Genomic DNA, 11,108 nt, shown 5'->3' on the forward strand with positions numbered 1-11,108 from the left:
TAAATAGAATCCACCAGCAGTACTAATACTGCAATTATTTTTCGATACAAAAGCAACTATCCAGAATTGTTGAGATTTTGTTGCTCGATGAAGCAACACAACCCCGTAAAATGTGAGATGTTTCTAAACTAGTTTTCCTGAAAATGTCTAAAACTCTCATTAAACTTATAGATTTTATGTTTTACTCTAGCATCGAGGTTGATTCCTTCATAAGCCATTTAAAACAAGGATCTGATGGCAAGATTGGGAGCTTTTAGAAGGAATATTCTTGTAGTACTGAATAGTTTTAGGAAACGGAGATTTACTTTCATATACAGGGTGATTCTGGTCCACGGGACAAATGTTAAGAGGTGATATAAGACACCCAAACCATCATTTTTGAGCATAGAATGCGCAGTCGAATCACAATAGCAAAGGTGGTAGAGGGTGTTTTTAGAAAGCAGCAGCACTTCAAAAACAAATATCATATTTTTCCGATGGATTTCCTATGATATGTGCTATCAACCATTCGAGGGTGCATATGCACCTTCGGATTGGATTGGAGTTTGTTTTTCATCAGTTTCAAGTCCATCAGGGTGAGCCAAACAATAATCAACTAGTATAATGACTTGTGGTAGAATTCGCGTTACCCAGGTTGCGCTATGAGAAGGCCTACCACATTATAGTACCCTGCACCCTCAAATGGTTGATCCGTCAGAAAAATATGATATTTGTTTCTGAAGTGCGGTTGTGCACTCTCTAAAAACACCCTCTACCGCCTTTGCTATTGCAATTTGGCCACGCATTCCATGACCAAAAATGCTTGTTTAGGAGTCTTATATCATTTCTTAAAGTTTGTCCCATGAATTTAGAATCACCCTGTATAGTGAAATCTGTCTAAGCACAGTTACAGTTCCATAAAAATTTGTCCAAGTTAAAGGAGTGCCCAAGATATAGAGGTAAAGCATTGTGTGGACATTCTGTGTTATAGGATAATGGCCGATTTCATTCGAAACAGTCCAATATAGGGCTAGAGACAGGTATTCAAATCAGCAGGTTTTACAGTACTATATATAACCTTCACTAAATTTACTACCATACTAACAAGAATAAATACTTTCAAACAAAAGGGATCAAGTGTTATCAAGTACGGAAGGCTTTTTCTTACCTCATATAATTTAGTAGTTATATTAATCCAAATAATTTCATAGTAATAAATTTCATACCTTTCGGGCTGTTACGCCGTGTTCTAAGCTTCTTTGAAGCAGTCGTTTCGTCCACTACTACGGTGGACATCTTCAATGCCAGCAAAGGCGTCAGTGGACTACAACGGTGATTCAAGGAGGTCTTTTCGTTTCCTCGCTTGTCAAAAACAGCACTGAAGTGGACGGAACGCGTCTGTGTGTGACCACGACATAACAGCCCGAAAAGTATGAAATTATTAAAACTCCAGCCGATGAAAGCCTGCCTTCTCTTTTCAGTTTCATAGTACTTACTGTGGTTTTACCAAGTTCCGTATAGATATATCCTTTTTCTAAATCTCTATGTCACATAAATTACAGTGAGATTAAATCACCGCAAGTGCGGTTTTTTGATCTGAGTAATTAGACGTAATATACCAGTGGCGCATTTACAGGGGGGCTTAGCGGGCTATAGCCAAGGGCAGAAAATTCAGAGAGGCGGCAAATTTGAGGAATGAGTTTCTAAAAAAAATTAGTAGAATGGGAGAAGGGCTACAAAATTTGTATAACCCTAAATAAATCTGCTTCTGCCGAGCAGTGCCATCTTAACACATGGGCCTACCCGGGCACGGCCTCGGACCTCAAGACCAGAGAGGGGCGGCGTCATAAAAATTAGATCCGGTTAAAATTTTCGAGAGCAGGCGTGTAAATTTGTACTCCCAAGCATTTCTAGCCAGGTAGGGAATCAAAAATATCACTTTGCCCAGGGGCCTCTGATGCTTTAGCGGCCGAGACGGACAGTAAGGGCAGTAAGTTTGGTCAGCGAGTGACCAAAAGACTGACCTTGAAAAACTGCAAGCACGTGAGTGGGCAAATGAGGACGTGAGCAAGCATGCGAATGAACAAAACAAGTGACCAACTACAGAGCGAGGGATCAGGTCAGTGAATGAACTAGAGCGCGCGCGCAAGCAGGTGAATGACTGAAAGAGTGACTTAGAGAGCGTGTGAGCATGGGAGTGACCAAAAGAGTGACACAGGTGTACTTTCAGGAGTTGGGGGAGTCCAGCGGGTTAGAGCACAGGGTGGTGAATTCGAGAAAAGAGTATCCCAGAAAATTAGACTAGAATGGGAGAAGGGTGGTAAAATTTGTATAGCCTGCAGGCAGCAAAATTCATGTAACCCGCAGGCGGCAAAACCATAAATGCACCTCTGAGTATTACACGTATTATTAGATTCGCATAGAGCTCGTTATAATAATCATCCATCTTATTTCATGATAAAGAAGCAGTAATTATACGTACATAAAACAGGAAATCTGAGGTATAACTTTCCAAAAAATGTTCAAGTATCGATGGAAAGTAGATTTTTTTCTCTCTCGATATTTCCTGCTGTATATTTAAAATGATATATTTTTCATGCATTATTAATTTGAGTAAATTTTTCTCCGAATGATTTTCGGAGATTAATAACAAAATCAATTAGGGTTCCACGCGATATGATCATTAAGTGAATCGTATCGATTAGATTGTGAGCATCTTGAGCGTGTATTCCCCAGCATTGAAAGAAACAAAAATTCGACTACAGCACGTCCGCTGTTAAATGATAAGAAGATGGTGTTGATTTCTTAAGGGGGGTTGATGCACGATCTTAGCTTCCCAATGCTTTCCTATGGGAAAAATCTCCATTTTTTTTAAAAGGAACATTTAAAAATTTTCTATTCGCTTTAGGCGCTCAATTTTTGTTTCTGTACTAAGAATATTTTTATGCAATTTAGCTCGAGAATTTAGGATTTTAAAAAATTGTTGGTTATTTTTTTTTTAATCATATTTTAACTTCAACAGCGTGAGACTTATCCAAAAATTACCAAAATTTACTCATATTTCGTGACATGAAAATTTGTTAAATAATTTTAATAAAAAAATAATCGTGTTGAAGTACGTAACACCATAGTATTGAAAGTTACACAAAGTTTCAAGACATTTGAATGAGTGGTGTTCGAAAAAATGTTCCTTATATAACAAAAACTTTTGAGAAAAGAGAGTTTTACAGTGGAAATCATTAGTATACACAGGGTGGGAAAAAAGTCCGTAGAAAATTTAAAAATTCATAAGAATCGGAAAAATAAACGAAATAAGAAACGGTTTGCAGGGTTAGCATCGCTAGGTGACGGGAATTTTTTTTTAAGACCTGCTGCGCACTGGCGTTGCTGGATTTGTGACTCGCCTGCAATGTGTTATCCCCTGTGGTGGTGGTCATGTGGAACACATACTGATGTAATAAACGATTTGAAGGCGTTCTGTTCGTTATTTGCGTATCTTTTCTTCTTTGACTTGTGTACGTCAGCGCCACCTATCCGCTTTTTTTTTCTTTTTTTTTTCCTGTCTTAAAAAAATTCCCGTGACCTAGCGATGCTAACCCTGCAAATCGTTTTTTATTTCGGTTATTTTTCCGGTTCTTATGAATTTTTAAAGTTTCTACGGACTTTTTTGCCCACCCTGTATTTTAGAAATATATGAAATCCATATTTGTTATGGGCATCTTTTCCTCAGCCACTTCGTTGGGCATTTTGCATGTGCAGCAGTGTATTTGTATTTGGGAGTTATCAATGCCTGATTCACCGAACTTGCACCAAACGTATAACTAAGTTTCCACGGACTTTTTGCCCACCCTGTATAATGCCTGACAGCAGTTTATATTAAAATATTCTAAAAATATTTCTAGAACAGGGTAAGAGAACAAAAATTTGAGCACAGTTAGACGCGGAAAATTTCATAGCGTTTGAAAGTTGAAAAATTCAAAAATGTGTTTTTTTCGAAATTTTGCGTGCACCAAATCCCCCTTAAAATCTAAAATAAGGACTGATTAATACTTGACAATATTTTTTGGGTTAAAACATAACTTTCGAGGTTTCATTCGTTTATTATCTTCAGATCTAATTTCTTTCTGTGATCATTTTCCGATGACTTTTTCAAAAGACGTACATATTTCATTTCTCTCCAAACGTAAATCACCTCAAGAAAAAAAATTGGATAGTGGCTGTGTCATAGACGCGATCGCAAGTCTTGACGTGAATACGTTCTTTTAGCCTACCTTTGCGTAGAAGGTATTGACATAATGAAATTGGTATCATCGGATTTGTCCTTGGAATAACTAACAGACGATACCAACGTGGTCTATCGGCGTTGTGAACTTCTCGAGATATAGCGTATAACAATTCCGTTACGAATACGGGCCACGTGACTGGTGTCCAGACCGGAAGACACTAAAATCCGTAGGGTATCATCGGATTTGTCTTAGAAATATCTAACAGATGATACCATCGTCTTTTATTTGAGTTGCGAACCGTATAGGGATCATATAGTCATTGAAGAAAAAATTGACTTTTTATACGAATACCCTTCCCAAAAAAACGTAGCTGTTGTTGCCCTGTATCTCCCGAATCCGGCAAAAAATTCCACGTTTCTAAGTGGAATATTTGCTGAGATATTTGAATTCGAAAATTGGAGAAAAGTTTGGAAAGAACAACATAAAGTGAACTCGTCCGTTAGTTTATGCTGTTCTTTCCACACTTTTCACCGATTTTCTCAAATTAAATATCTCGGTGAATATTGCACTTGAAAATATGGACTTTTTTTTGTGTAGCCTCGGGAGAAAAAGAACAAAAACTTTCTAATAGAGGTTTGTAGAACAGGGTGCGCGTATTAGAAGTTAATCTTTTTTTATTTTAATAACTGAAAAAAATTCCCTTGTAATATGAATTCCGTATACCTGAGGTTCACACGTTATTTGGATACTTTTTCTAATTGGAAGTTTGCTTCTAGGATCAAATGTTCACCAGTAAAGGCCAAGGGAATTGATGGGGCCCTGGGCTTTCGAAAGTAATGGAGCACATTATATGTTAAACTGCTCACTCCAGCTGTCCTTTGTCAACGGCAAATTGTCGCCTTTTTTGTGTGTCTACGAAGAGAGAAGTGACAATTTCTTCAAATAAAATAATAGTTCAAAATTTTTTAGTCCTTCTGCAGGCCTCGGGGCCCTAGATTGCAGCCTGTCTGGCCTATAGGGAAGTTCACCACTGAGCATAAGTATGTAAAAGTTGCCGTAAGGAGTGCTCTTTGTTTGATGATGAGTATAGTCAGTGCTCGTGATTCGAGAAGGGTTGAAGACCCCTGCTATAAAGAACATGATGTTGAATTTACGAGATTGTGCTGTTCTGGTGGAAACTCTGTTACGAAAACGGTGATTTTACACCAAAACAGCGATACGGAGATTTCCGATCTCTAAAAAGGAACTCCAGAAATTTTTCTGGTTTGTAGTTAAGGCTGTAGATAGCTCAGAGTAGCCCAACTGTAATTAATGACATAAACTTTCTATCGACAATCGAGTATCTTATAAAAAATAATCAATTTTATTAACCTTACCTCTATAGGAATCATTTTCACATATGTACTCCGATGTCATGAATTGCAGTTTTAATGCCGTTTTCCCAACACCAGCAGATCCCGTCACCCAAACACTGTACTTGGGTGCATCAATCTCTACGGAACATGAAGCAACAGGTTCTAGAGTAGATGCTTCAGCAGCACTCGATACTGCAGAGGATGTATCAGATGGTCTGGCAGGAGCAGCAGCAGTAGCACCAGCAATAGGTTCCAACGGTAGTAATGATGAAGTAGGCTGTACTTCCAGAACGGGAGGAGTTTTCGGGCTGGAAGATCTCGACGTCGACGAAGACTTTCGTCTGAAAGAATCCCCTCGATTGACGACACCTTTCGGAGTTATGCTGAAATTCCTGAGTCGATGAAATTCACTTTCGTCACCTGGAACGGACAACGAGTAATTGAAACTCCTCGCTGTTATTGCATCAGAGCTAGATGTTCCACCTTCATCATCGGCAAAAAGTCGACGATTCTGGCTCGGCGATTTCAGTGAACGCGACCTAGCACTCGGGGATCCAGAGAACTTGGGTGAACTTTGCAATCTTATCGAAGAGTAACGTCTCCGTGACAGATCCACAGAACTATCACGTACCCTTAGAGTATTATTAGTCGTCTTTGATGTACTTCCAACATGTGCAACTGATTTACGCCTCAGATCTTTTACTGACTGACCTGCAGTTGGAGTCCGAGGAGTGGAATGAGATCTTGATGTTTTTGAGTTCGTACTTGGAAGTTGATGCGTCATGTTATAATCCTTCGAAAGAAAAAAAAAAGTGTTCAATCCATACAAAAACTGTGTTTTGATGCTATTAATCGCTTATATCACCGGCAAAAATATTACCTATTCGTTGTCATAAGTAATCGAATAGAGCAGCACTGCAGAAAAACAAATTTCCAGTTTAACTGATCAGTCCGTCCACTTGGATAACTCTAGGACATTATGCTCTCAACTAAAACGAACGTGTGATACATCTAGTGGCAAAATGAATCTCCAAGGGGTAAAAGTTCTGTACTGGAGTTATTAAAAAAAAAGTTGAGAAAAGTCTCATCGCGCAGGTTCATACTTACGTCAGTGACCTGTTCTTCTTCCAATAAACTTTCAAAACGTCACACGAGCATAAAAATCTAGGAAAAAGGAAAAGAGTGAGGGGCACACACATGCCAAAATGGAAGCATGGTTCTTAGCCAACTGCTTGCACTCTTTTTCACCTCCTCTAAAATCCCTTCCCATCTGTTGATGAGGTGAGTAAACAGAGTTGTGTCCTTCAAATTGGGGAAAAAGAAAGAAAACGCCCTAAAAAACTCTCTCTCTCTCCCTTTTTTTTCGGCTTAAAGGGTTAAATCGAGCTTGCGAACCATGAGTTATGTCCCAAAGTTTCTCAAGACGTTAACGGACAACATATGTTACCGAGTGCATCTATACGAAAACTATAAAGACGACGACGATGATGATACAGTCCATGCAGAAGCCGAAAGATTTTTACTTTCTATTGAGAAATATAACAGTTTTGTCGTTCTTTAAAAGAAACATGACTCTTATTTTTCTACGTTGGCCCATCGTCAAAAATCTTGCCTGGCGCCCAACTCATATATTCGTAGCTATTTAGACTCATTTGTACCAAACTTTTCTTGTAAAATCTTCCGTTCCGGTCTCAAAACGAGGAAAAGAGAACCCTCATAATAAATATGTATGATAGAGTATTTTACATATCTTTGAAATATTCCGAATTCCCCTGAACAAAAGTATATTTATATTTCCAAGAAATATTCCGAAATATATTTCGTTTTTTTTATATATTTTTTTTTAGTTTTTAGCTTGGAGCTTCATTTATCAAATTTAAATGAAACTTATTAGATTATAGATACATCCTATTGCTTCCGTTAATGTGCAAATTGATGAAAAACCACGGAAAGTTTCTTAAAAGTTATTAAACATAAAAGATCACAATTAATCTTTAATATGCTTTTGAAAAGGCTACTTATCGAAACTAATTTCTGTCAAGTTTTCAGCTTCAGGGGGCTCTCTAGTAGAAATATCATTAAAAATACTACTTAACCATTGATTTATTTCTAATTTTTGATTGTATATGTTATCCTCTACGTCGGCATAAAAATGTAATATATCTCTAATACTCAATTGTTTACAAATTTTTAACATAAGGAACTAAAAGCAGCTTGCGCACATGATAAAAAAGCATGACGTCAATGTAATTGAATAAAAATATCGATTCAAAATATAAAGGAAACTATTCAGTTCATAAAATGAAGCAAAAGATTGTGATTTTATTAATTTAATCTTATTTAAAATTAAATTTCAAATTTCAATTTTTGAAATTCAGAAAAATTTAAATTTAATATTTAATTTTAAATAAGATCGAGTCAATGGAATCTCGATCTTTTGCTTCATTTCACGAACGGGACAGTGGTAATCGATAGAATAAAAATCGATTTTTATTCAATTCAATTGATGTCATGCTATTTTATCATGCATGCGAGATGTTTTTAATGCATTTTTCTGAAAATTTGCAAAAAATTAAGTTATTATACAGGGTGCATAGCAAACAGGGGGTATTTCATTTTATTGGTGAACCTTTTGATTCTAGAGGTATACTTCCAATTAGAAAAAAGTTTTCAAATTACGTGTAGTGCTCAGATATGTCATTCGTGTTTCAAGGAGCTGTATAGTTGTTAAAATAAAAAATTAACTTTCTATACAGTCCCCCCTGCGCCCTAAAATCCAATTAGCGAGTTGTTGCTTGGTTTCCCTGATGCCAACAAAATAAATTCCATATTTATAAGTGGAGAGAATATCTCTGTGAATATTTCGCCTAGAAATATGGGAAATTTTTTTTGGCATCAGGAGAGACACAGCAACCACTTTCTAATTGAGTTTGGGTCATAAGGGGACAGTATAAAAAGTTATTTTTTCATTTTAATAACTATACAACCACTTGAAACACGAATGACATATCTGAGTACTACACATTATTTAGAAATTTTTTATAATTGGAAGTATGCCTCTAGGATCAACGGTTCGCCAGTAAAATGTCATACCCCTTGTTTGCTATGCACCCTGTATAAAACTTTATACTGACATAAGGTAGTATAGGGCGCGGTAGCCCGGTCGATGAGATACTCGCCTAAAGTACCAAAGGATGTTTAGAGGTGTCGCGAGTTCGATACCCGTTTGGTCCTTGTCAGAAAACTTTCCTGACACAGGAATACAACAAAAAACGGCCACTTGACAGCAGCAAACAATTGCTACCGCAGGGAGTCTTCATCGAGGGGTTAGTGCACCAACCTCTCGATGAGTATAAAAAACAAGCCTGCCGTTCGGAATCGGCAATAAATTGTAGGTCCCGGTCTAATTAGCCATCATGTACAGAAAATGACCGTGGTGCGACAAAAATGATCAAATAAAATAGTATATACAAGGTGGGCGAAAAGTCCGTATGAACTTTAAAAGTGAAAAATAACTGTAATAAAAAACGGTTTCAGCATCGCTATGTCACGGGAATTTTTTTTAAGAAAAAAACTCGAAAACATCCGATGGGTGGCGCTGATACGAGCGAATCCGGTGGAAATATGCAAATGAGACGGTTATAAAAACTTGCGCTCCTAATCCACAAGCAGTTCACCGTTGTAAACCGTGTATGTGGACCTGCTGCTCTGCCGTTGCTGGATTTGTGACCCGCCTGCAATGTGTTATCCCCTGTGGTGGTAGTCATGTGGAACACATACTGCTGTAATAAACGATTTGGAGGCATTCTGTTCGTTATTTGCGTATATTTTCTTCTTTGACTTGTGTACGTCAGCGCCACCTATCAGCTGTTTTTGAGCCTTTTTCCTGTCTTAAAAAAATCCCGTGACCTAGCGATGCTAACCCTGCAAACCGTTTTTTTTATTTCGGTTGTTTTTCCCGTTTTTAGGCATTTTTAAAGTTTCTACGGACTTTTGGTCCACACTGTATTAAAAAATGTTTAAAAAACGACTAGCTTCACATGACGACCAGCGTTAGTATGAAAAAATAAAACGAAGTGAGTAAACAACAGCATTTTACTAAATTACTTTTTGGCAGGGTCACAACTAGGGGGAGGGGGAGCAGCGGGTTTAATGCCCTGGCTGCCGTACCCATGGCCCCACAATCGCGAGGCCGACAGCGTTCTAACCTCGGGGGGCCAGGACAATTGTCATCATTTTTTGCTTTTTCAAGCTATATTCCCGTGACCTGGTGATGCTAACCCTGCAAACCGTTTTTTAATTCGGTTATTTTTCCGGTTTTTATGAATTTTTGAAGTTTCTACGGACTTTTCGCCCACCCTGTATATAATCAAAAATATATTTATAAAAATTTGAAATAAATCAATGGTTTCATATATATATACACTGCTGGCCACCCAAATTGCAACACCAAGAAAGACAAGAGATATCGCAACAATATTTGTTTTGTAGATAACATGTTGACCAAGCATCAAATGATTAAATTTATAGACTTCTGTGAAGTGTGGTTCCTGCCAAAATCAGTAGCCAGAGTAGCCGCCATTGTTGGAGATCACCGCTGCCACACGCCTCGGCATTGATTCAAAGAGACTTTGGATGTGTTCTTGGGGTACAGCAGACCAAGCAGCTTCCACGCGTTGCCAAAGTTGATCTGGTGTGGCAGCTGGGGATGTAATCTGGGTCAATCGTTGAGCAACCATGGACTACATGTTTTCTATCGGCGAAAGATCCGGAGAGCGAGCTGGCCAGGGAAGCAATTCAATCTGGCGATTGACGAAGAACCTTTGGACAATGCGTGCCACGTGTGGTCGCGCATTATCCTGTTGAAATATGGCTGTGGGCAAGCCCTGAAGGTAAGGAAGGACAACTGGCTCCAACACCTCGGAGATGTAGCGCTGGCTTTTTAAAGTACCGGCAATGCGTACTAGAGGAGTGCGAGAGTGATATCCAATACCGCCCCATACCATAATACCCGGTGCAGGACCAGTGTGGCGGTGCATAACGCAGCTGTTCAGCATCCTCTCTCCACGGTGTCTCCAGACTCGAATCCGACCATCGTGGTGTTGCAGACAGAAGCGTGACTCGTCAGTAAAGACAATTTCATTCCATTGTGCCGTCCACATCCTTCTTTCATCGCACCATTGGCGGCGGAGACGTCTGTGGTTCTGCGTCAAGGGTAGACGAAGCAATGGACGTCTTGCGGACAGACCACTCTGCTGTAAACAGCGTCGAATGGTACGCGCAGACACTGGATGATGCGGTACAGACTGAATGTGCTGTGCTATGGTTCGTGATGTGGCTGAGCGATCCGTCACTGCCATACGCACAATACGCCTGTCATCACGTGAAGTGGTGCACTGAGGTGGATGCGATCGAACACGTCGGTCCGTCGTACCCTCCTGCATCCAACGATCACATATCCGCATTACAGTTGTTTGGTTTCGTCCAACACGACTACCGATTTCCCTGAAAGATAATCCACAATCTCGGTAGGCCACTATCCTTCCTC

At 39.0% G+C, this 11,108-nt stretch overlaps 1 protein-coding gene across 1 annotated transcript in view; it reads right to left on the minus strand.

The window, feature by feature from the left end:
• LOC149072577 (uncharacterized) overlaps positions 1-6,673 on the minus strand; it is a 38,027-nt gene extending 31,354 nt beyond the window's left edge. Inside the window, exons 1-2 of the mRNA XM_089247179.1 lie at positions 6,441-6,673; positions 5,582-6,353 (exon numbers count right to left, since the gene is read on the minus strand). Coding sequence (XP_089103305.1) covers positions 5,582-6,344 — 763 coding nt within the window. The 5' untranslated portion in view covers positions 6,345-6,353; positions 6,441-6,673. The remainder of the gene's footprint in view (positions 1-5,581; positions 6,354-6,440) is intronic.
• Positions 6,674-11,108: the final 4,435 nt, after the last annotated feature.

The sequence above is a fragment of the Pholcus phalangioides genome, unplaced genomic scaffold, assembly GCF_987345545.1.
Source record: "Pholcus phalangioides strain wild (caught in Gottingen) unplaced genomic scaffold, Ppha-v1.0 ptg000017l_1, whole genome shotgun sequence".
Taxonomy (NCBI): Eukaryota; Metazoa; Arthropoda; class Arachnida; order Araneae; family Pholcidae; genus Pholcus; species Pholcus phalangioides.